We start from the raw sequence: 26661 nt of genomic DNA, 5'->3' as shown, positions 1-26661 counted from the left end.
TAAAAAACCTCATGAAGCTCATCTGCACAACATTTCTAAAAAAGCTGAACACTGCAAGAACATAATGTAATAATGTAACATAACATAATGTCAGTTGGTTGTCCTTGTTGAATGAGTAGGAATATTCTAATGAAAATCAAGTAATCTCAAAGTATTTCATAACAAATATAAGTAAGGATTGCTCTCTAATGGCATCTGAGGTCATTTTTATTATTGTAGGATAGTAACTTGAGTTCACAAACAAGCCTGAGGAGCATTTTTGCTTGTTGAGTCTCTCTTCTTCTGTGCTTCGGTGTTTTCTTCATCCATGAGCTGCTCAGGAACAACGAGTGAAACTATGTAAGGACCAACATCTTTGCATCTCCTTAACATACCCGATAACATTGATAAATTGTCTGTCAATCAAAACTTTAAAGACTCACTCTGATGAAAATTATTTGTAAGCCTTTTTCTATCCTAGGCACTTTACCATTGGGAGTTGGGTCATCTAGACCCACTAGACAGTGCTCTGAACCTTTTGTCTTCAATGATTTGTGATCTTCACTGGTGTCCATGGATTACATGAAATCTTTCCACTTTTATCCACTTTTGTCATGGTAGGGAGAACACGTCAATGCAAGGGTGGGGTCATCTAAGATATCACAAGGGTTAAAATGTTCTTGTGGCATTTTTCTGATGGACATAAAGAAAATTAAGCTATTACTCTATTCAAATTGTTGTGAATCAGGAGCACACGAAAAAAAAAGACTTTTGAAGAAGAGCATATTTGTAACGTAGAAAATACGCTGGGCGGGCCACAAGCTCCCTGCTCCGCTCCATCATGATGCATCCATTGGTAGACGACTAGATCCATGTGCTTGTACGTCTTCGCTTTCCTGGTCGGAGCTGACATCTGGCTCAAAACTGTACGGCTAGCTGGATAGCTCCAATAGTACTCGTCATTTTGGTTGCACTGCTAATGGTAGGTTGGGGATGTGAGGGGCTGTAAGCTAAAACAGAGAACTCTCACTAGCGAGGAGGGGAAAGGGGGGGCTTTTCACAATTTTTAAGGAACTACCGCAGCTCTGCAGAAACTATGTCCAAAAAAACGACAGGTTTTTTTAATTTGGCTTAAAACGACCAAATCATACTTACTGCATTTTTTGCATAATTTGGTTGGGGCTGTGGCTTATATCCAGGTGCGACTTATACGTTTGTTTGTTTTGAAATAAATATTCTCATATATTCCTTATCCTCCCATTAAGAACCGCTAGAGGGCACTGCGAGTGTGTATCAGTATTTGCTAATGATAGCGACGCAAAAGAAGAAGCGCAGCTCGGTCTGATCAGCGGGTGGAGTCCAAAACAAACAGCAGACGTGGATTGGACGCATGAATCGCATTCAGTGTGAATGCAGCATTTTGCCAGGCTTGGTGGAATTGTTCAGAAACATCGCACTTTACTCCCCTTTTTAATTATGCATTTTTGATGCAATATATACTTTGAAAAATACAGTGATAGACCACTGAGAACGCTTTTTAAATCGCTCCAAAGAGGATCAGCGTAGGTCTTTAAATTACTCTAAATTAGTACAGCTGAATGTAAAGAAAGCCAAAGGTTTAAAGGATATTAGCGGTCACAGGCAGATAGAAGATGTCTGTCTCAGTGAGGATGATGATATCCTGGGAGATGTACTTCTTTGACTCTGTTTCTGCTAGGAGTGAACTCATGGCAAACAGTTGAACCTTCAGTTCAGTCTGCAGGCCTGCAGCTACCTGAAACAGACCATACATCCCCAGTGTAGTTACAGCAAAAGGACATTCAGCTTTGGTGGATTGTTGGACTTTTCCAAATAAAATGTCAACTTACGGGTCTGGAGTTGTAGAGGACTCGGAGACCTGTGGCGAGAGGGGGCTGCTTCACATGAAACCTGGACATAGAGATCGACACAAACTATAAATCACAAACGTTTACATTTTTAAACCCAAAATAAAACAGCTTTGCTTTAACTTTTGAACTAAAATTTCCCAGGGGGTCTGGAGCTGTACCTGCATGTGTCAACGCCCACATTCTTCATGAGCACTGCAGCGGTGGAGAGGGTCCCCGCCTGCACCACGCCGAAGTCCACGCTCCACGGCAGGAGCTGAAAGCCTCTTATTATGGCTCGAGGGTCAGCAAGAGACGCAGTCCGACACTTCCTCCTCACCGGTTCCTCGACTGTCAAGAACTGGACAAGAGGACACAGAAATGTGTTCGGAAAAGCAACTTCAAAACTCTGCTGTGCATAAAAAGCAGAGAAGGTAGAAATGTTTGTGCTTTGAAGGCCTTTTAAAAACCCACTCTGATAAAAAATGTGTTTTTGGTGTTTTTAACATGTTCTTGTCGCATTTATCTAACAATGGAGGATATGTTTAAAGAAATAAAAGCTTAAAATTACATTTCTGAGTATCTCTTTATTCACATCGTTGTGAATCAAGAGTACATGAAAGATCGTATTTGTGACATGGAGGGGCCATAAGCTCCCTGCTCCGAGCTCTCAGCAACGGGAAGGGGAAGAGGGGCGGGGTTGCTCTGCACCAACAATCCAGCCACACACACACCTCAGAGGTTAATTTCTAATGAGCATCTGCTGCTCTGCAGAAATTATGTCCTAGAAAACAACACAGGTTTCTTGATTTTGTCTAAAAAAAAAACGGGAAATAATCATAATTAAAAGACCACTGGGATCAATTTTACGACAGATCGAACGATGACTGGAGCAGGTTTTTAAAGAAAAATCCCTGTTTTTAATAAAAACAAAGATTTGAAATATGTGTAAAAATGTTTTGAGGCACAGATTAGAGCCCAGAATATTTGGAGTTTTCTCTGTTATGGTGCATGTTTACATTTTGGTTGGGCACTCTGCGAGCTTTAGAGCTCATGATGCAGTTTGGTAGCCTGACTCTGCTCTTCCTGAGCTTCCCGGTCACATCCAGCTGAACAGACTTGCATCGCCTGGTGGAGCCCCTCAGACTGCCGTCACCTGGACACCAACCACCAACACATCCATTTACAACAGGGTCCTGTTTCCCCGTCAAATCAGACACTATGAAATGCGACTCACCGGCTGTGTGTGGCGTCGGGTTGGGCGGCCTGCTATCAGGCAGCTCCTCCGTTTCTGCTACATGACTATAAAAAAAAAGAAGCATAAATCACCTTCACATAGGAAATGTTCTACAACTCTGAAAAATATCTGCAAAATAAAAAGTAACAATATCTATTATTACCTTTCAGACTGAGATGGAGTTGGATTTAAGGGTCGTAGTGCTGCAGTGACAAACACACACACACAAAATGTTCGGCCTGTCATCACAACGTTAAAGTTTCGATAATAGATCAGTCGCAAATGCAAACATTTTACAAATGCTGTTTTAAAACAACGCACTGTGCTCTGGAAAAGCATGGTTCATGAAAGCCTCGTCCCTTTTGGTCTTGAAGATCAGTGGACGATTGTCGGAGCGCCCCCCCATGACGGACGCCTGGTTCTGCAGCAAACTCTGGACATGCAAGCGACAGAGTTCTGTCTTTTAGTGAACCGTGTACAACCTGAGCGTCCAACACTCTCACACAACAGATCCAATGAGACAGTACTTGATATAATGAAAAGTTTTCCGGATGAAAGTAAGGAACAATGCTTTTCTTCCTCAAAGCCTCCCTGTGTGTCTTCTCCTCGTCCAGCTCACATCTAAAATCACAGTAAAGAGAAAAATAGTAAAGTAGCAAAGTATTAAATAGTAAAGTAACCCACCATAGATGAAATCCACAAAGTAATCAGCTTTATTTTCTAAAGGTTATATAGATCTTTTAAGGTTATGAACCCCCTCACTACACACTTTATACATCTTTCTTAGATAAACGTTTAACACCGGGCCTGTCTACAGCGACAGGAAATAACACACGCTCTTTCAGCTGCCGTAACTCTTCAACCGTTTATGTAATAAAAGGCGGCATCTCCGGTGTTAAAGGGGAAACATTTTCACACTTTTCTTTGGTGATTAAACTCTCAAAGTGCAATTGAAGAATTAACTGAACACACTCTGTAGAAGAGATGCGGCACAGAGGAGATTGATAACAGCCAATCAGGACGCAGACTACAATGCATTCCACTAAAATTTTACGTAACCCTTCTGCTATCCTAGGCACTTTAACATTGGGAGTTGGGTCATCTAGACCCACTAGACAGTGCGCTGAACCTTTTTTCTTCAATGATTTGTGATCTTCACTGGTGTCCATGGATTACATGAAATCTTTCCACCTTTATCCACCTTTGTCATGGTAGGGAGAACACATCAATGTAAGGGCGGGGTCATCTAAGATAGCACAAGGGTTAATTAAGTCTGTAACACTGCAAGGCCATGAAACGTGAACTGCATTTTAGTGAAGGACCCCTGTACTGTAGTTCAGTTTACTAACAAACTGTGTTTGCAGATGTCCAGAAAATACGACGGGGGCCAAAATACCCCAAACAAGCATCACAGTGAATACTGGCTGTGTCCAAATTTGAGGGCTGCGTTCTTCCTGCATTATCACATGCATTTGTAGGCACTTATGTCACAGCACAGCGACAGGTGCTGTCCAAATTCAATGACTCCTTCAAATGCCAACGAATACGTCCTTCTTTTCCTGATTTCAAGGATTGGTCTAGTGTATCCTTCAATGCTGTCCATATCCCAAGATGCATTGCAGCCAAACCCGGAGAGCTTCTGACAACAATGGCGGACTGTGAAGCGGGACCTGAGGTTGGAAATAATTTACCTTTTTGTAATTATGTGTAATTACTCGATCGACGAAGGACCTGGCCAACGTCGCCTGGGAAGGCTGCAGCCATTAAAAGATGCAGCCCTCAAATTTTGGCACACCCACTGAGATTGAATGTTTTCAGTTGTGTAAGTTAAGATGAAATCCCTACCTGTGTTTTGAAAGCATTTCAGCCCATTTTGAATCAACACCCCTGATTAAACTGAAATAAGAAAAATGTTAAAATGACATTGAAATTCCTTAAAATGTGAATGACGTTTTGATTTTTTTAAACCTCACTTACAATTCAGAACTGAGTCCAGCCTGTTTCTCAGAGTCTTCTGGAACACCCCCCATAGACGCTCCCACTCCCCGACAGTACATGTTGCCCACTGTAAACAAACACACTTTTTTGATCCCTGAACACCTCTTCAAAAATACATTTATTAGATATCCTGTTTTTAAAAATATAAAAAAAAAAACACATTTGTTTTCAACCACAGAGACCTTACCCACCTGACTGGCTGCTATCTACAGGAGTGCTTGGCTCATCTTCCCCTGGAACACACTACAAACGGCATTATTGATCATGTTTTTCATACTGCACTGCGCTGAAGGGGGAAAAATGAGCTCAACAGCCTACTCTTCTCTGTTGGCTGAACTGTTTGTTGCTGTTTGTTTTTAGAGATTTTTCTGTCACATTTTTTCACTTATGTGAACCTTTAGGCTTTGTTAGGACTTTTAACTGGTACTAATGAGGCAGAAATGGAAATTCTGGCTTTCTAGTTAGTTTTAGGGCTGTGATGTAAATGGACCATCGACTGTAAACCAGAACCCCCCACATCCCCGGTCCCAATACACAGCTCAGTCATTCTATTTGTCAGAATAACCATTCTTGCTCTGCTACCTAACATATTCTTCCTCATCCTATTTTTTAATCATGATATTTTTTCAGTTTTTTAGGTCAAGTTTTTCAAGTAATGAACTGGCTAATCAGAGGCCCCGATAAAAGCATGTGGTCTCACTTCAAACGTTTGAAACATTTGATCGACAGATTTCGTGTGGCCTGCTCTTAAGTGGCAGCTGTGTGGACTTCCAACAAGCGAACTCTTGATTAACAAGAGCTGTTACCATGGAAACAATGACTCAGCCTGACTCAGACAAAATCACTGCTTATTGACGATTTCTGGTACAACATTTTGACCATCGCATCGCAAAGAAAATAGCAACTGAAGGGACTTCATTTGGTTGTAACCATTTTCAATGGGTGACATCTCACTCAAACAGTCCAGTTCTCATATACAGTCAATTGGATGGACGTTACCTTCCTGGTTGTGTGTGTGTTTACCAGGATGAGTCTGTAGAGATCTCTGGAGCGCTCCTGCTCCTCCTCAGTACGAGGGTCTTTCACTTTCCTCTCCTCTGACAGCTGCTCTCCCTCCATCAAACTCTCGATGAATTTCTGCAGCCACATTTTAGCAAGTTGTCACCATCAAAAGTGACAGTTTTAGAAATGTAACCAGCAAAAACTATTTAATAAACAGCTCAATTCTAATAGGTGGACGGCGTAAAGGTTTCTGTAACAATTCAGAGAACCTTCAGTCTTGAGTCGACCGCGTCTCTGAGTGGTTTGGTGAATGCTCTGTGCTCACGCAGCTCCCTCATCTCTAAAACCTTAGGGCAGCTCCTCATAGGTTGAAGTAGGGCTCCAGGACCCGCCTTCTTCTCTCTCAGGGTCAGGCTGACCCCGATGTTGGTCCCAAAAGAGGGACCTGGGCTCCTCTTCTAAAAACACCACAAATTCAGGGTAAATTTGACATTGGTGGGACTTTAAAACCCCTTTATGAGAAGATCTACACCTCCATTCCTGGAAAGTCATGCCAGCTGCGGTTTTTAAGGTTTGGAGGAGTGACATCAGGGACCTGTTTCCCTAGCAACCACTGGGACCACACACTCTGGGGGCTGGGCTTTAAGATGGTGATGCCAAACGCATCTGCAATCAACAAAATCACATGAAAAGAGCTAAGATTCCAATGTCAAAATCGCACGTTTTTGAATGAAAACCTGGTTGGTTTGGCAGCGGCTCCTTCAGCAGCGCTACAGTGGGATCAGAGTAGGCTTCGTCCAGCCACTTCTCCACACAGTGAGAACTCAGAAATTCAGTGCCTGAGCCATCGGCGTGCAGCAAAAACAACCTGGAAGATCAAACACACAAGTGAGTGTAATGCTTCATTAACACAAGGAATGCGTGTCAAAGCAACCACTGATGAAAAGTCTGTAAATGGGCATATATGTGCGTTTCGGGCTTCCACCATCAAATAATGAGTCGCCATGCATGTTATTGAGTCAGTTTTAAATACAAAACATTGAAAGTGAGTTAAAATAAAACTAGTTAAACTTTGACCAATCAGAGACTTGGCTTTTGTAGTGACGTATAAGTGACGTCACTATTAACTCAAGGGAGTGACAGGCTGGAATTCTATGACATCAAATCTTTCTTATATCAGAATAGAGCTGTGAAAGAAAAAACACGGAGCCACTGCAGCTTCACGAGATTTGCTCTGCTTCGACATTTCACGCAAAGCCTCTTCCAGCTGTGAGTTTATGCGTTAGCATCGGGTAGCGACAGTCCAGTGTGAACACCGTACGGCAAAAACGCACAGCAGTTCCCTGTTTCAGTCGTCTCCCAAAAAGAGCTGGTGAAGAACTGCTTATATTCAAGAGCCGAATAGCAAAGGAAACCTGACTTTAATGAAGGAGATGTTAGCTTACCTGGGACAGTGATGTTTGTGTTTGAATCTACTTGTTGCCCCGCCCTCTTCCTCCTCAAACTTTTCCTGTGAGCTTGAAGCAGAACTCAGTTTTAACACTGAAATCTGTCCGTCTTCCATTACCTGAAACACAGATTTTTGACAGTCAGCTATTTATAAGAACCTGTAAAAACACGGCGGCTTTTCTAAGCAGAAATGGACCTGGAAGTGGTTCCCATCGTCATCTGTGATGTAACAAGCCACCGTGTCTGTGTGACTCATGGTGTATGTTCCTGCTTCGTTAGTGAGGATGAAAGCCTTTTGGTTAGGAGACACTTGGTGATCAGAGGAGTAGATGCACTTTCCATCACGCTGGATCTGCAGGAACCCGGCGCTGGATGGGAACACCTAAGGAATAAATGGACAAACAAGAATAAATGGATGTGACAACATTTCAGTCGAGTCAATAAGCAGACTCTGTCATATTATGAACTACCTCATACTCTCCTTGGTTGTTGCCAGTGACGACCGTGCCATCTGCTAAAAATGCCTGAGCTGTGTGGCGTTGAGGGTGCATCACTACTGTGGCTTGGCCTTCTTTCTCCACCATAACTACCTGCTCTTTGTTGGACGCTCCTCTGTCATCCATCCCATATGCTCCTTTATCATCAGTCACAATGTCGTGAAAGGACATGACCTGCTCGTTATGTGAAAAGGCATGTGTGGAAGAGTTTCCTGCACTGTTTCTGCTCGTCACAGCCTCCTTTTCGTATTTGCAGCCACTCCGACGAGACCACTTCAAAGGGATCACTTCTGGCTTCTGGCCTTTTAAAGTAAAAGAGAACAACTTACTGGATTGTGCGTGTTTATACTAGACATTTTGTGTTGAGGTAAAGGTATGGTGTCTGACAAAGCGTCCATTATCCCGTCCATTATCAGACGTTTTAAACCGTTGCGTCGTTCCGGTGATGGACACTTCATCAGGCATTATCCACCATGGCTACCAACAAAAGAAATAAATATTAAATCAATTATCAGTACTTTAATCTTGTTATTTATTAGCTTCATATTATCTTTCACAAGAATTGGACCGTTTGATCTGCGGTGTAACACGTTGTCATGGTAACGGCTACAGAGCTGCACAGATCTCACTCTGCAGCTGGTGTATAAAGACTAACCAGTGGAGCACAGTGGTACAACAGGTATACGTCATGATGAGTGATACAAATCATCATTTTAGAGGGAAAGTTCTCCTAATTTCTGCAGGTTTTTGTTCAGGTGAGGAAGCAAAAGTTATATTTTTAAAGAAAAACAAAGTCCAAAGGTAGTTTCCTAGATCACTTTTAAAGCAAGAAATATGCTGCAGAAATAATAACTCTGATCTTTAAATGAGTGTTAACAAAAAAACAATTTCTTTAATTAAATAAGGTAAATAAGACACAAAGACAGGCAACAAACTATTTAAAATTAAAGGCAACATCCATCGATGACGGTAAAAAATTGATAGAGATACTGGCATGCCCATCATAGAACCATTTAAAGGACAGAGAACTTTTCCACTGTCTTGCTGTTGTGATATTTATCCAGCTATGTTTCAAGTGTCTGTTACTCCGGTTACGAGAGCAATAATATGGACCTCTCAGGCTATGAGACCAGGAACTACTTTTTTACCTCTCCATTATCACTTTTGAAATTGACATTCTGCAGCCAATCAGATCCAAGTATTGACTAAGAATGTTAAGGTGTCAACCAGTGCATCAATGTCTGATACACTCTTTGACACACACCACAGCAGGGTGTAGTGTAAACAGCTGTGGATCAGACTGAATCTAACCAGGGGGTGTAGTCATGCTGGACTCGTACTGCTGTGTTTGTGAGAAAGCCCAGACAAAACAACCACTGTCTGCAGCGTTAGGGACGGATCGGCTCATTTGCTGCGCTGCAGGAGTGGAATCACAGCCGTTTGCATCAATAAAAATGAACAAACAGGAATTTTTTTGTAGAGAGGAAGAAGAAAGACTTAAAAAATAGTTAATTTTCAAAATAAAATGTCCCCCAATGTGTGTTTTTCCTGCCAACAAAGCCGTGTTTAGAATTCCTGAACTTCTTGCCGAGTAAGATTTGCAGGTGGATCAAAACCTCGTCTTAATACCAAGCCCATGTGGTTTTTCTGAGCCTGATCTGTGGAGTTCTGTGTGCAAAGCTTCCATCAATCTGTACCATTTAGTGGCTGCAGGATTTGCACAAAGCTGGTGATTCTGGTTCCATCTGCGTGCTCTACAACTCGAGATCCATCCGGATTCTCCACAGAAACAACCAGATCCTCGCGACTCAGCATCACCTGAAACAAGTTCACTCTAAGGAGTGGTTACTTTTTCAACCACAGAATTTGTTTCTGGGCAGAGTTAAAATCAGTTTTACCTGATTGGTGATGGGGTCTGTGGCCTTATGGGTCAGAAGTGGGCTAGTGGGGACATTTGTGGTTCCAACAGTGCAGATGCGACTTCCAGTTGGGGTTGTAGTATGCCAACATCCTTTGAGAGCCTCCGTCTTACCTGTGTAGACCAAACAGTTTGAGGACACATCCTTCAGTCAAATCCTCCCTCAGAATCAGAAATCCCGGTTCAGCGTGTGGACCTGCTGCAGTCTCACTTTTCTTGGGATTCTCAACTTGTTGATGCGAGTTTTGAGCTTCGCCGTCGGACTCCCACACTGTACCGGCATCATGGCGAACACTGACAGAGCCGTCTGCAAACAGCACCTTCAGCAAACAGAGAAGCAGTTAGCCTGATTTATGCACATTCGTGAAGATGGTGTGTGTGAATGTTTACCTCCCCACACTAACTGCACTATGCTGCAGAGCTATGAATACAACTGTTCTGTAAATAGTGGAATTTATATGAAATATTTACTCCTTTTCACTGATTTTGTATCACTCTCTGTCTCTGTTATAGAAGGTGATCTGGAAATGTGGACGTGAATCTAGAATATTTAAAAACACTGACAGCTCATAGATGAACCCTTTAACACTAGAGATATCACAGGCGACACCTAAAAAACATACACTCTTTGACACACAGCAACTCTTCAGACGTTTACGTGATGAAGATGAATCGGCTGATTCTAACAATGAAAAAAAGCGGCTTTTAACCGACATACAACACATTACTAACGTCAAGAGTGGCCTAATGGCTTAAAACTGCTTTTCACCACTTCAGAATCCGCTGGAATTACATTAAGAGCATATAGGGTTAAAGAGTTACGGTAGTCAAAGGGATGTCAACGCTACGATGTTAAGATGTTTGATCTGGAGATTATTTAGATAAAATATCCAGATTTTTCAGACCCTCTACCCCACTGTTTTAGAAAAACAACTGCCACTAAACTGCAAAAAACTGAAGATGAATTCTTCTTGCACACCTCTGTGGAGCCATCTTTCAGGAATCGAACTACATCTCCCTGACCAGTGATGATGCGGGACAGTTCATTAGAGAGGGATTTGTCTGGGAGATGCTGCGCTCCTTTCCTGATATGAAGCGGGAAGCTCTGTCTCACTGAAATACCATTTTCATGAGGTGACGTTCCTGAAAACAGACACAAACAGTCAAGACTTTGGAGTTACATCATTCCATACTGGGTAGAAATAAATGAAAGGATGTTGGTGCCCTTGTACAGATGTGTGAAGTGTTGCGTTGCTAAAGCAATTTCCCCTGTTTTCAAACCTTGTGCATCCTCAGGCTGAAACTGCAGCAACAGACCACTTGGAACGGAAACATTAAATCCACTGAGAAGACCTGGAGGGGGTCCATCTGATTGGTTTTCACACCCCTAAAAGGAACAATCACAAACTCTTCTTCTTAGATGGGAGGTTTATTTTTCTCCGTCTATGCGTGTAATCATGACATACTTTGGAATAGCAGGTGGAGGAGGGAACAGTTGGCTCCAAGGTGGAGGCTTTTGGGGTTTCTCCTTTTTTTTCTGGGGAATTTCCTAGAACAAAAGAATCTATAAAATCCCGCTTCTGTGGAAAGCACACTTTGTATTTCTTTTGTATTCATTTCAGTATTTCTGCAAACACCTGAGCATTCTCCCGTGGGACCGTAAAAACTGTACGAAAGGTGGATTTTATTATCCAGCTCTGCTGTGAACGAGCCCTGCTTCACAATTTTCCTCTCCACAACCTCAGACACTGAAAAGGACACAGACACGCAATCATGACCTTGACTCATCATTTTACAGATCCAAAGGAGATCTGGATTACAGAGCGGCCTCAGGCTTTGGTAAGCATGAATTGGCCTGCATGTTTACCTTTAGGGGTCTCCGTTAGGCTTGTAGGTGTATCGTCTTGTGGCCCCTCAGCTTTTATAGACTCAATAACAACTCGATTGATGTGTGTGTAGAAATGATGTCCATCCTTCTTCACAGCCACTTTCATCAGACTGGAACCTATATCAGGGAGTTTATGTTGGTGAATTATGAGTTACATGATCAGTTTTATGTTTGAAACTAAATATCTCACCAAAACATAGTTGTTGTTGTGGTTTTTTTTTCAACAAACATGGTGTTTAAGTCAAACTTTACGTTCCTTCATGTTCTGGATTTTGCAACAGCTGCTTTTCTTTCATGTCTTGCAAGGACCTCATTTCAGTCTGAAATACTTAATCTGGAGAACAATTGATCCCGATGGACGGAAGTGTGTTAAGCGAAACAGACCACAGGGTGGCGCCACCGCAGCTGAAGGTTCAGCCTAATCTTTAAAGTGGCTTCACAATGCTGCTGGGAGGAGGGACATGAAGATTACCTGGCTTAACCAGGATGTTTAGTCATTCCTTCTTTCAAACTGTATTTTTGCAACGGGTAGCAGTGGATGCAGTTTATTTTTCCAAGACAGAACTAAGACTGCAGAACCTTTGTTCTTCTTCATATTAGCATGAATTTGAAAATAAATCTCAATATAAAGCTGAATTTCTCACAAGACTGTTTTTTTAACTGAGAGTTTTAAATGACTAGACATCTAATTTAAAAACAAACTGAGTCTGTCTAAAGGGGAGTGGCTTAGCCTGTTTGTAACAACAGTTTTTATGTGTAAACTGTTACCTTCTTATATTTCTGTTCACCTTTCACAGTCTCACATTTTTTGCATTTTTATTTGTGCAGCTTTGCATGCTTTTCTTTTTTTTACAGTGTACTGTGTTCTGCGTCCTGATTGGCTTTGACCTTTTGTCAGTCAATCTCCTCTGTGTCTTCTGTGCAGAATGCGTCCAGTTTACATAAATCTTCAATTGCGAGCAGATCTTTGCTTTCCTTCTATAACACAGGACTTGTTTTTCTACGAAAGTTTGAACTTTCAGAGTTTAAACAAGAGAGAAAAGTGTGAAAATGATCATGCCTGTAACATCTAGAACTATTAGGAATTATTATGATTGTGGGTTGTTTTTAGAATGGAACACCTGCAATAAACAAGGGAACACTGTAATGATATTGAATATAACTGACGTTAATCTATATTAATGCTATACATTTATTGTCAGCAAACAATTTTTAAGTTCGAAGTGCAACTGGAGACCGCTAGTCAGCACAAAACAGACAAATTTGCAATTATCTACAAAGTAGTGTTTTTTACACAGACACCAACAGCAGCATTTCTCACTGTAACAAAGAAAAAAAGAAACACCTCAATAGCAAACAAAATTATTTTACTACTGTATATATTTTTTTCTTTTTATTCTTTAGTTTTAGCATTGAGCTAGTATTTAACCCTTGTGCTATCTTAGATGACCCCACCCTTACATTGATGTGTTATTCCTACCATGACAAAGGTGGATAAAGGTGAAGAGGATTTCACACCAGTGAAGATAAAGAATCATTGAAGAAAAAAGGTTTAACTCTGGTGGGTCACTCCCAATGTTAAAGTGCCTAGGATATCACTAGGGTTACCACATAAGTATAAATATGCTTTCTGGAGTTCCTACAGTGATGTATCATTTGTGTTCATTGGAACACATTTGTGGGAAGTGTGATGAGAGAATGTGAGGGATTGGTTTATTTCAAACTTGATGTTTTTGAACAATTTTAAATAAAACAAATTATAAATTTTGCAACTTAAGTAAGGCAGTATACTTGAAGTTTCTTTTTATTTTCCATCTGTACTGGTATTTTGTAAACCTAAAATGTTCCAATGTAGTCTGAAGAAGTATTCAGTTAGTATACTTCCTACATTACACATACACACTCTATAGAACACTTGCTGTACTTCTACTCAAGTATATTTAATAAAGAAAACATAAAGTCTACTCCTCTTTGCTAAGGGAAGTGACCTAAAGTCTGGATGTACTGACTTTACCTTCAACAAAGTTGAAATTTTCCACTGTGATTTGTCCTCCGTCTGAAGGGAACAAGTTCTGGACGTGACCCGACAGGTGGATCAGCTGACCGTCCATCCTGTAGCCCCGGAAACTCTGGAAACGCAAACATCTGGTGTTCTTATGAGAGCAATCTCTCTCAGGTAACAGGGCTTCGTGTGAGCTCTAGAGCCAAAGGATCCAAATCTGCTTGTTTTCAAAATAGTGTCCTCACCTTTGATGGCTCCTCTGTCGGCTCTGTTGTGACTATGGGCTCTTTGGGAGCTTCCCTTTGGAGTCCTGCTGTATTTGGTCGGCTTTTCTTCCCACCAGACAAATCTTTGTCCTTCTCAGCTGAAGCCTGTGCCTCCTTCTGCTGCTTGCCTTTAGACTTTGGCGTCTTTAGCCTTTTGGCCATTTCCTCTTCCTGCAGCTGCTCTTGCTCTGCTTTCCAGGCCTGAAACAGCACACGTTTAATAAATATCAAATGCAAGAAGGGATGCACACTACTGACATTCTTAATACGTCTTCTACTTTTACCAATGAAAAGAAATGATTTTAAGACTGATAAAACCCAACAAAAAAATCCAAATGACATGACACTTGGACAAATCATTCTGATTTAATGTTTTTCTTCATTCATGGAGACAAAGTTATGCCAAAGAAACATTTATACTTCTATAAGCATCACTTGGTTTCTACTATTAGTTTGCTGAAAATGTATCAAGCAGAATCAGAGCTACAGCACAAAAGTTAAGCACTAACATAATCTGCAACTAAGTCACTGTTTTAGATTCAATTTTAATATTTTAAATAAAATCAAGGCTTTAAAAAGACAATTTGCCGTAAAGTAACTAACTTCTACTTTGAATGTGTGTCTTTCCTGTTAAAGGTTAGATGGAACTGACTTTTAAGGAGCCTTTTCTGATGACCGCTTCCAGAGTGTCTTCTTCCTTCACAAACTCATCGACCCCGTCCTCTACAAGAAGAAAGCGCTATGTTAACGACACTCAGTACAGCACAAGCTGCGAGTTACCCCCATCACATTTTGATTGATTTGGATTTCTCTTTTTTTTATTACACATTTGAGCAGCATTTTTTGCACCTGGGAACAAATACAGTTAAAGCCACGAGCTGCGTTGTATGGCCTGAAGGCGGTACCCATTCCCGCCTCCCCCTTTTAACCCTTCACTGGCTGAGCGGCTGCCACGTGCCCCCACTCTTCCCTTCCTCCCCTGTCATCATGGTCAGAGCTGTATGCTTCAAATTAATTTAAAATAACACTTTTCCTTAAATCGCGGCCTTTGTTTGGTTTTATCTCCATAGCGACCATATTTTTTTTGGTCGGCTGAGGTTGACAAACAGGTTGATGTAACTTTTAGAAAAATCAGTAAAAGATCATTTTTAGATTTCTTTGACAACAGAGGTTTTTATAAACCCCACCCAGAATCCTGATATGTTCATGTCATAATGTCTTCATGTTTATTTCAGCTTGAGCCAGGGATTTTTGTATTACATTTTCACAATCTTCCTGTTAAAACTGTGTCAGCAACAGGGGAACGCCACATTTGTGAACTCACCACTCGGACACTGTTCAAAATCTACAAACTTAAAAAACCAACATTTTTTCCCACGTAGCTCCGCAATGCACTCGAGGAGTCAGGAGACGATAGATTGAAATCCCTACGAGTAGTTTACATTTGTAGACAGCAGCAAAGAGGATTTGTTTTTGGAAATTAAAGACATTAGCCTCTTCCCGACGTGAAAGGTCTTCAGTGGTGGTTATAGACTTATCCTTGTGGCGTACATGTGACGTTTAGTGAAGATCGCTGAAAAAAAAGTTTCCTTTTCCCATATTGTACAAAAATGTGATAAACGCCACATTTCCCTCTTTGCTACTAAATAGCCACAGTTCCTGTACCCATCCCATAACGATTTTAAAACGGGCTTAAGATATCCCCAACATGCGTGTTTTGCTTTTGTTACTTGATTTTAAACATTGTTTTGAGCTACACTAGAGATTTTGGCCCCATTCAAATTTTGACGTTTCTCTTCTTTTTCTGTGGTGGGGGTGGCGGCGGGGGAGGGGGTCGTTCACTCCCACCAAAACTATCGGGTCCTTTGCAGTCCAGTCCTGCTGCAGGACATAATTACTGCACAGCAGACACATTTAGGTTAATGGACAGTTAGTTATTTATCTGAGATTTAAGTCAACATTTATGATGCATCACCTTCTGGAGTCTTAGAAAGGCTCTTATTCCTAAAGACCAGGGCCGCCTTTTTTGATTCCTCCTCTCTCGTCCAGTCTGTAATGGTATCGGCCACATGCTCCAAGTACTTCCTGTCACAGAAAAGGCTCCTTTTGTTAAGATCTTCTGTGTAAATACTCCTCAGCTGTGTTAGAACAGCTCATTTGTCCTCAATAATTCATCCAAAATGTAAGGGCAGTGGTTGCTATGGCAACACTGGCTTCCTCTCTTTCAATTACCACAGAAGTCCAAAACATTTTAATCTAAAAAAAAAAGAAAGAGACAACTCTGACCTGAATTTGACATCTGTGTGAAGTGCAACATTCCAAAATTCCTGACACTGCCGATCCGGATTCATGGGATTGTGGCAAAAAATATATAGGGTGTCATTGTGTGTTCCACCAAAAGCGTCCAGGCAGCAGTATTCCTCTGAAGCCAAAAGAAGGACCTGGATGTTTAGAAGAGTTCAATTAGGGACCCTAATTTAAAACATAGATAAAAAAAGAATAGAAATGAAAAAAGTCAAGCGTTCACCTGCTGGAGGACATCGGCACTGTGATGCTCAGTGTAGTGCCGGTCATTCAGAGATCTCCGTCGACATCTCTGCAGGTCAGAAGATAAATCCAGCTGACTGCTGCCTTCTACAAAAAAGGGCATTAAAATACTTGAAAACCTCTTTGTTTCTCAGATCTTCAGGGGGAAACATCTCACCTATAGCTAAGTAACGTGAAGACGGGCCATTTTTATTTCCAGAAATGACTTAATCTGGTAAAGTTGTCTGTTTATTCAGACGTACATGCAAGCCACAGACCTTTGCTCTTCAGGTTGAGAAGCTGCTGTTTGGCGAAGGCTTCAGGATCATCCCAGGGAATGAAGGTTTGACTCTGCTGCTGAGTCGCTTCCAACCGTCCCACAGGTCTGACGGCATCGCGCAACATGCCGCGCTCATCCACGGTGGTCAACGCCATCGCCTCAAACACGCTCAGATGAAAGAGGAGCTCCACATCTGCCCAAGTGACCGTCTCTGTGGGGTTGTAGTTGAGCATGAAAGCTGCAGCACTGCTCTTCAGAACTCCACAGCAGCAGGTGTGTGCGAGTCTCTGACCGTCTGTGCAGAAGTGCTGCAGCTGCTGTCGGACTGACGTCCACCTCGAGGTGCCCTTTCTCCTCCTCTCTAAAGACTGGATCTCTTGCAAGACGGGAGACAGCCTCATCATGGATGCCTCCACCTCTGCCGGATTAAAACCGTGCCCCACCTGTAAGGTCCACGTGTTAAAATCACACCTGCTTTACTTCTAAACTGTTAAGCCACGCACACACTGGGCATGCCACGTGGTTTCTTAAACGCCCAAGGTGTTCACAATGGACAAGCAGGGAGGGGCTTCTTCTTCCTTTTTCTACTAGCGTATGTGCACCACTTACACCTGGAAGACGCTTGGTGCAAAATGTGGATTAGGTGTGAATCCTGTGTCTCTCTCTCTCTCCAAGCTTTTTCTTTCACAGCTCTATTGCAATGTTTGAAAGACTTGGTGTCATATGATTCCGTCTGGACACAAACCATAATTATTCATTTCCACTCCACAATCAGTTTTCAAACGGTCGGCATTTCTGGGAATTAAAAAGGGCACCATCCATAAATCACTAACAAATCCAATGTCCCTGATTGGTAAAATTCACCTGGTTTAACTTTCCACACGCATTCAATGGACGCATCTTTTGTATATAAAGCCCAAAAACGGTTGTAAAAGCTTGGGTAGCTATGAGTGAACGCAAGAAGCCTAAAGCGTGCATCTACATATACTTTTTATTGGAGGTGTGATCACTTGAACACGCGTTGCCAATGGCGGCGTGAACGTAGCTTCAAAGGGATTCGTTTGTTAGAACAAACTCACAGAGACGTCCCTCAGCCGTAACGCCCTCTCATCCAGATGTTTGATGACCAAAGGCTGCCCAGTTTTCTTCTGAGCTTCCTCTCCACCAAACTCCTCCATCAGCCTCTAAAAACAACAGAACGTAAAGCCAGAAACATGAGAAGACAGGTTGGTGTGTTCTCCACCGTCTAGAAAAAGAACAAATGAGTCAAATCTTCTGTAAAAACAGAATGTAGATGTCACTGTGCTTTTAATAACACCAGCAATCACCTCAAAGAGGGAGCTGTGAGAACCAGAAGCTTCTTCTGATGCACAGATTAAGATTAAAGAAAGAATAGCAGCTTTGGTCCTTTCGTCATAACCAACAGAATATCCTGGGGTGTAAGTAGATCACAAATGTGTGATTCATGTATATCTGTATGACTTACACACACTTTGATCATAGCTCCATCTTCTGGAAGTGTATTGTTATTGATTTAATTTATGTTCTATGCAGTTACTAACTGCAAAGATTTGTGTAATTTACATAAAATATGAAGAAAAAAATATATATTTATATTTTTTTCTACACACATGCCGCCCTTTAGTACAAGGGTCTGCAACCTGTGAGGCTCCGGAGCCATATCTTGCTCTTTCATCCTTCCATTGTGGCTCTTTGGCTTTGAAGAAAAAATTTAACCATTTGAATGAATAACAGATTATTTTTGGTTTTGTTTTTTTCAGGTTTGCTTTGATTTTTAACATGAAGTCAGATAACATGATGCACATACTGATCCACATATTGATGGACATAAACCACATTTTCTTATTTTCTGATACGCAAGAATGTCTAATTGTTGTTCTAATGTAATTAAAGTGTATAATTGGATTTATTTATCCATCCATCCATCTTCTTCCGTTCATCCGGGACGGGATCTAGGCAAAGATGCCCAGAAGAGCTGGAAGAAGAGCAAACTACCTGGATTTATTTATAGATAAAAAAATGTGATTCTGCACCACTGTTACCATACTTGAAGGAGAAAAACGATGAAGGTGCATCATGGTCATAATGATAGAAAATGTCATGTTTGACTGGACTTTCAAGTAAATCGGTAAACATGAATCTGTAAATCTGCTGCGGCACAGCTGTGTCTTAGTTGGCACAGGGTGTATTTTATTTTGAAAGGAACTCGATGTGCTGCTGTAAAAAGTTAAATCTTTAAATGCATTAACCCTTGTGCTATCCTAGGTACTTTAACGTTGGAAGTTGGGTCATCTAGACCCACTAGACAGAGTGCTGAACCTTTTTTTTTTTCAATGATTTGTGATCTTCACTGGTGTCCATGCATCACATGAAATCTTTCCGCCTTTATCCACCTTTGTCATGGTAGGGAGAACACGTCAATGTAAGGGTGGGGTCATCTAAGATAGCACAAGGGTTAAAAAAAGACATTCCTTCATCACTGTTTTTGGTTACCTTTCACGTTAAGCAGCTTTTAGGTGGTATGGCAGAGTTTTAATGCCAGATGCCTTTCCTGACACAACCCTGTATTTTCAAGGCGCAGGGAGATTACTTAATCACTATATTTATTTATTACTATAATTCAATAATTGTGAATATCTAAATACTACATTTTATGAAAAAAAAATAGCTTAATGACTTCAAAAAAGTTAAGTGTATTTTTATAAACAGTGTAGTGAGACTTTATTGGCTTTTGATGGGTTTTGTTCTGTCAGAAACTGGACCAAATGGCTCCTTACTACTGTGCAGAGGTGCACGTAGTAAGACAGTAGTACTACTGTAGTAGTACATTACTATAATACAAACTACTGTAATAGTACTACTACACCGTTAAAAAGGGTTATATTTTAGATCTTGCAAGGATCTCGACAGCACTATAAAACTTTGATCAAGTCATTTATACAAACAAACAACATACATATAAACTTCACTAAGATTTAATATATAGCAGCAGGTTTGATGTTTAATGCCAACATATTTTTAAATATAAGCAGATATTTAGTAAAAGTTTTTTTATTCTGTTTTTTCAAAGATAAAATGTAGACTGAAAAATTGTTAAGCTCCTTCTCCCACCATGACAGACAGACTGACAAAGCTAATCAAAAAATCAAAAAATGACCAAAATAAAAATGCTTTTTCTTGTTAACTATGGAAACACATATGAATTTACCCCTGAAAGATAAAAAGAAAATTGAATTAGCCTGGATTCGAACCCGGATCTCCCATGACATCACACTCAACTAAACAATGACTAGATAGTAAGCACATTACAACCTATGGCTCAGCACATTTTTTAATTATTTCCCTTAAATTGTACTGTTTTCATATTTATTTAAATACATGTAATCATGTCATATCAAATATAAAAACTAATTACAACAAAAAAAAATTAAATCGACAACAGTCGAGGATCAAACCGCCATTCAAGCTTATTTTGCAAATGTCCAGATTGAAATTGGAAAGGAGAACAGTGTCGTTCAGCACCTTGGAGAGCGCCACAGCCTCCGCAATTTGATTGGCTGTCAGGTGGTTGCAGGCATTTGTAACTGACCCTGTGTGGCAAACGAGAATTCTAATAACCCTGGATGTCCCTACAACATTTTGTTGTTTCCACAAGCCATGAACATTTGTGTTTTCTACTGTACCTTCTTATCCTCATCCTCCTGGACAGCAGTGAGAAGGTCACTTATTAGGTGGCGTTTTTCCTCTTCTGTGGGTATTTGAGGCAGGAAGCTCTGGAGCATGTATCTGACCAGCTGCCCGTCTAACCACATGTTCTCGTCAGCTTCAGGCTCCCCTGAGTGATGGGGCACGGCGAGCTGCTCTGTGGAAATCACCACCTGGAGACGTGTGTGTGTGTGTGGGGGGGGGGGGGGACGAAGGTGTAACGCATCACAGACTGCACCAATGTCATGAGACACAAACATTCGGCACACACACCTGCTCCAGCATGCAGTGCAGCATCAAGGGCACAGAGCAGGCTTCAGGAGGAATGAGGTCCAGCAGGGAGTTATAGTAACACATGTCCACTTATGCAGACAAAAAGCAAAGAAAAACCAAGAAGTGACTTTTTCTGTATAAAGAATGATGAAGCTGACAACATTTTTTCAACAAATAAAAGACTTTCCACCTTGGTTTCTTTGAGATTCCTCACAAACTGGTTTCTTTGTGTTGATTGGGCTTTGAAAGGGGCTTGTTGGTGCATCCTATAGCAGTAAAATCACAAAGTAAAGGTTAAATAAACACTTATGAAATGAAACTAATCGGATATTCTCATGCATTTGAGAAGAATTGCAAGGCATGGCAAGTTTTTTTATAGCAAATTTTGTGTACAAAGATATTTCAAAGTCCTTTACATAAAACAAAAGAAACGTTCCAAAGAAATATTAAAGGAATGATGTGGTCTACTTTTTTCGGTCCTTGTTAGAACCTGAGCAGCAGAGTTCTGAATGAGCTGCAGTTTCCTGATAACAGAAAACATAAAACGTCTTTACAGTACTCGTTGATGCAGGAACTAGTTAGTCCAGGTCCTGCGTAGACATCAGATCTGTAATCTATGAAATATTCTTAAGGTGATAGAAGGCTGATTTTGTGGCTGCCTTAATGTGTTTATCAAAATTTAAGTCTGTGTCCATCACTACACCAAAGAGTCTGTACAGGGCCTTGGTGTCATTGTAATTTATATGTGTGTGTCATCTGCATAGAAATGGCAATTAATGTTGTTCTTTATAACCTGCACCAGTGGGAGCATGTAGCTAGTAAATAGAAGTGGCCCCAGGATAGAGCCTTGCGGAACTCTAAATGTAATTTCTGTTGGCTCTAATATGAAGTTACTAATTGACGCTTCCTGTTTTCCAAGTATGTTATGAACCAGTTTAGTTCTGGCCCAGTGAGACCCACCCAGTTGTCTAGTCGTTAGAGTAATATAGTGTGGTCAACTGTATGAAATGCAGCACTAAGATCCAAAAAAACTAGCATCTACATATTTCCACATACATCACACCAGTTGTTTCTTATTAAAAATTAATGGAACTGACAGAAAACAGCTTTGTCAACTATCTTGCTTTAAAAAACGGTTTTGCCCTGTGGTTGTTTATTTGTGTCTTGTCTAGACTGTCCCTTTTTAGGAGGTGTTTGATTACAGCCAGTCTCTTGCTGTTTAAATCTTTAAAATAACAATCGTTAATCATCACTGTTTTAATTGCTCCTCTGTAAATTTACCTCGGCAGGTTTGTAACCCGAACCTGAAATGCTAGGAACATGTAAAAGTTGCAGTTTGTTGCGGTAGTGCTGATGCTCTCTGCGCCACTGCAGACAGTCATAGATCAGATTGGCCACGCCCTCAAAAATCCGGCTCCCGAGCTCCATCTGAAATCCAAAAGTCAGTACGGTTTGAATTTAATTGATTTTATGGACTTGAAAATCAACAAATTCACAATAGAAACGAAAAAAAAACACAGTTAAATGTAAACTCACCCTGTCGTTGGGGTCCTGGGTGTGAAAGTCTTGGACAATGTAGCTGAGTGGAACCACATCATGTAGCCTGGAATGGGGCAGCCCGCTGTCCAAGACTGCTCTCATTCCTGACCAGAACAGATCCAGCTTCGTGGCTTGAACAGCCAACTCTAAAGCGCAGAAGAACTTCTAGTGTCACAACAGTCACAACTCCCACAGCTGATTTCTTCTGCTTTTTCCTGGATTCTAGGGAAACCTTGTTCTCTGCGTGATATCTATGACATATTGAAATCTGATCTAACTGCAGGAAATGTCTGAACATCTGCAGGGATGTTGCGTATGACGGATTCAGCGGTCTAACCTGCTTCTGAGATCGCAGACGCTGCTTGGCTCGGTTCACTGTCATCACAGCTCTGTTGTTCCTGCTCCTTCCTGCGGATTTGTGTGCGATCGCAGCAAAGTTTGATGACATTTGCAACATGGACACCGATGCCGTCGAGAGCAGCGATCAGGAGGGGCTGGTAGAAGCCCACCAGGAGAACGTAGTGCTGAGGACCCCAGTCTGGCTCATCGTCTTTGTAGAGAAAAAAATCAAGAGATTTCAAAACTGAATCACTTCATCCTGCATGGTTTTTTAACAGTACACTGCGTTCTGCGTCCTGATTGGCTGTTGACCTTGTCGATTAATCTCCTCTCTGCCATGTCTCCTGTACAGAATGCGTTCCCCAATCTACATAAATCTTCAATCGTGATCAGATCTGTGTTTTATTCTATAAGACTGGACGCATTTTTCTCCAAAGTTCTGAACTTTGAGAGTTTAAACAAGAGAGAAAAGAGTTAAGTATTCATGTCTGTCTGGAAATCAAGTCTATAAAATGTGTAGTGAGGAGTTTACAGCTTGAAAACATCTCGAATTATAAAAATAAAGATGACGTCTTTGCGGATTCTGTCTATTCCAGGTTATTTGTAGATCGTAACTCGCGTGATAAACGAGGGAACGCCTTCCAAGCAAAGCATATGTCAGGAACATCAAACTCAAGCTTGCACGGCTTCAGTTCATTGTTTTATTACCTATATATGTGGGCGGTTCAACTTCCCCCCTACGCAGAAGTTTGGTTTTCTTCTCCATGACGGATGTCACGGGTTTGGAGGGAGTCTTTGCCCTTTTGTCAGAGGCTCTGGTTTTATCTGCGATGTCAGGGGGAGGGTCGCCCTTTGCTTTTTCTGCCTCAATCTTCAGTTAAAATTCAAAAACATATGTGGTAAATATATAGCAATAACAGACGGAAAAAAGAAAGGGATGTGGGTCGGGGTGGGTTAAGGACATAGATTTAAAAAAATTGAGCAGAGACGGAAGACAGGATATCAGGAAAAAATTAAAACAACTAATTACAAAAGCCCACACTCAAACACCAACAAAAACATAAAAAGGAACACAAAGATACAAAAACACACCTAGATATCCAGACATGCATAAATATCTGTAAAGCGTAACCATATAGTCAACATAAACACAAGCGTAATAGTATGGATGTATACTCCAGGCATTTGATGTGTGTTCAAGAATGGGCTGAATGCTCATTCTTGAACCTGTTAGGTGTTCACACTGGACAAGCAGGGAGGGGCTTCTTCTTATTTTTTTTTCTCTACTGCTTACTAGCGCATGTCTGCCACCTACAGTTGGAAGAGGCTTTGAAGAGGTGCAAATCTTGCGATTCGGGCACGAAAGGGTTCAGCTCATTTCTAGCATTGTTGCAACGGCAGCTACGGACTACCATCATGTCAGGAGAGTCGCCTCGCTTTGTCTTTATTTAAAAACAATCGTCATCGGGCTCATCGCCATGTTCGGATTCACAAGATAAACCAGCTGAGTTTGGTGAGTTTTACCGTGTTACTGCCAAATCCATGTCCCTGATTGGTCAAAGTTTGATCTGGTTTAACTTGCAGCGCTCATTCAATGCACGCGTGTTTTGTAAGTAGAGCAAGGAAACGGTTGTAAAAATGGCTGAATTTTGAATCCGGAAGCCTCAAACAAACATTTATACAGACTTTTCAATGTAAATTCCTGCTGGAACGCCTGTTGCCGAGGGCGGTGCGAACGTCGCTTTAGACGGAGGTCAGACCAGTCAAACACCCATCAGGCACCTATTCACACCCCCATTTCAACTCCCACCAGCTCCTACAACATTGACTGATCCTCAGGACAAAACACAATAGTTCCATCGCTCCTCCAGGACCAAAAAAAAAGGAGGATTTCCATCCCGGGTACTCACAGGCCCTCACTTAGTCACGCTAGTCTCCGTCTGCTTTAAACATCAACGTTTGTGACAAACAAAGAGCAGCTCACCTGTTCAGCTTCTCGTCTATGTTGATCACTGCTTTTAACCTGCAGCAGCTGCAGCTTTAGTATTTTTGCCATCAGGTCAACGGGGATGTCTTCTCCTGCATCCAGCCACACCCTGGCAGACTGCAAAAGCTGTAGGAAACACGACAAAAACAAGCTAGAATCACACACAAAAACACAAATTATTTTCCATTTTATATCATTATAAATTCATGTTACAGAGGTTGTTATATAATTTTTTTTGCCCTGCTTTACACTGGCAATATGTACCCCACCTTAAACAGGTGCTGGGATAGGCTCCAGCAACCCCCACCCCTGAAAGGGATTATGGGAGTTTGGAAGACAGATAGATGGATGTTTTTTTTTCTATTCCTTCAAATGTCCTAAAATTACCTCGATAAACACGGTAACATATTCCGGTTTTTTTCCTTTCGTATTTCCCAGCTCAGAAATCTGCAGGGAAAGAGAACATTTTTTTTAAAAATGTAAAAAAATGAGAAATGAATTTTAGTGCTTTAGTAAGTTTAAGATCATTGCTAGTAAAACCCATGCAAAAAAAAAAGATTTATTAACACTTTGAATGTAAAACTTTAAAAGGATGCATTTATCCATGAAAAATAGTACCGCTGCATTACAGGCAAAAACATTGTACAAAAATTAAATTAAAGAATTTAAGTCACAAATACAGTAAATTTAAATTGGGTACTTTGATGTGTTGTTATAAACTTTGTAATTTAAAGGACGTTTACTAGTGTAATAAATGACTAAATATATTATTATAAAAATTATTAGGTAGATTATTATAAACTTAAGTTAACAGTTGAAAAATAATGTCGTTTTTTTGTTTTTTTCATGTGACTTTATCATTAAAAATTCACCATAATTTGGTACCTTCGTAACGATGCTGTTTCGGGTTAGCAAAGTGAAAAGTTTGCGCTGTGGCCGCTGCACAGCCGAAGCTAACGCCTGGATGAGGTCTTCGTCCGCCGGACTTTTCTCAACCACTAAAGACACGCAGGACCGCCATGAGTCCTGGAAAGGAAGAGGGGGGGACAAACAAACATACAAATAAATAAATAGTTCATCTGCGACCAAAAAGATTCAATTACGTCACAATTGTAGTTCACCCTTTCCGGTCTGGAACTTTCAAAAAATAAAAGCTTTTCCGGTCACTTTAGCATAATTAACTTTTTATACATTTGTAAAGCTAAATTAATTTGAATTATCTGCTAGCATAGTAATAATGAGCTGTGCAACGCTAATGGGTCACAAGACAATAAATGTGACACTGTAATTTGACACGGGTTAAGTGGCTGGAAACCTCATCAAGCTGTGCTCCGAGGAGACTGGCCTCTTCTCCCGTGTCCTTGTCGGCTGTAGCGACGTTTGGCTTTTTCACTGGGGTCTTCTTGGGTGGCATGTTAAGAGGAAAAATGTCCCCCAAAACAAAACCAAATAATCACACGAGCCTAAAGTCTAAAGTGTGTCCACCGTTGAGTTGTGACCTGTGATGTTTGCGTTGCCCCTGGTAACCGCCCGGGTGGGCCAGCACGATTTTGAACGTGACATTTTAAGAAAAACAATCATGGAGGAAAGCGAATCAAAGTGTTTTAAAATTAATATAAAATTAAAACAAATAAAGAGCTACAGAGACTTCAATGTTGGGACTAAACTAAACTTTTTTTTTGTCAAAGTTCTGCCAGTTTTCAAAAATGTCCACTAGATGGCAGCAAAGAACATGGTGCCCCAAAGTTTTACACTTTACAGCAGTTCAACTGAACAACACATCTTCTTACACACACACACACACACACACACACACACACACACACACACACACACACACACACACACACACACACACACACACACACAAACACTCGATAGATAGATAGA

The 26661-nt window shown here is 41.1% G+C and overlaps 1 protein-coding gene across 2 annotated transcripts; it reads right to left on the bottom strand.

The window, feature by feature from the left end:
* Positions 1-189: 189 nt before the first annotated feature.
* Positions 190-26295, bottom strand: spag17 (sperm associated antigen 17). Of its 2 annotated transcripts, none has more exons than XM_020711616.2 (47): positions 26087-26295; positions 25657-25797; positions 25159-25218; positions 24769-24897; positions 23493-23655; positions 22783-22995; positions 22443-22591; positions 22188-22334; positions 21097-21172; positions 20907-20995; positions 20612-20806; positions 17987-18091; positions 17200-17350; positions 16906-17118; positions 16629-16735; positions 16388-16542; positions 16077-16186; positions 14754-14824; positions 14081-14302; positions 13848-13962; positions 11813-11950; positions 11583-11693; positions 11412-11494; positions 11227-11332; positions 10925-11088; positions 10142-10265; positions 9926-10059; positions 9725-9845; positions 8001-8329; positions 7727-7912; positions 7527-7648; positions 6819-6949; positions 6614-6747; positions 6351-6539; positions 6103-6216; positions 5271-5322; positions 5059-5146; positions 4927-4977; positions 3609-3702; positions 3403-3514; positions 3245-3284; positions 3082-3146; positions 2864-3000; positions 2027-2205; positions 1848-1908; positions 1609-1753; positions 190-329 (listed from the first exon to the last, which is right to left on the bottom strand). In XM_020711616.2, the coding sequence occupies exons 1-47, from the start codon at positions 26183-26185 to the stop codon at positions 235-237; spliced, it is 6015 nt and encodes a 2004-aa protein (XP_020567275.1). In that variant the 5' UTR covers positions 26186-26295; the 3' UTR covers positions 190-234. The 2 variants fall into 2 exon arrangements, with proteins under 2 accessions (XP_020567275.1, XP_020567276.1); XM_020711617.2 differs by having other exon boundaries at positions 10157-10265.
* Between the last annotated feature and the right edge of the window lie 366 nt (positions 26296-26661).

The sequence above is a fragment of the Oryzias latipes genome, chromosome 18, assembly GCF_002234675.1.
Source record: "Oryzias latipes chromosome 18, ASM223467v1".
NCBI classification, from domain to species: Eukaryota; Metazoa; Chordata; class Actinopteri; order Beloniformes; family Adrianichthyidae; genus Oryzias; species Oryzias latipes.
The sequence above is the reverse complement of the archived record's forward strand: the minus strand, read 5'-3'. Positions and strand labels throughout refer to the sequence as shown.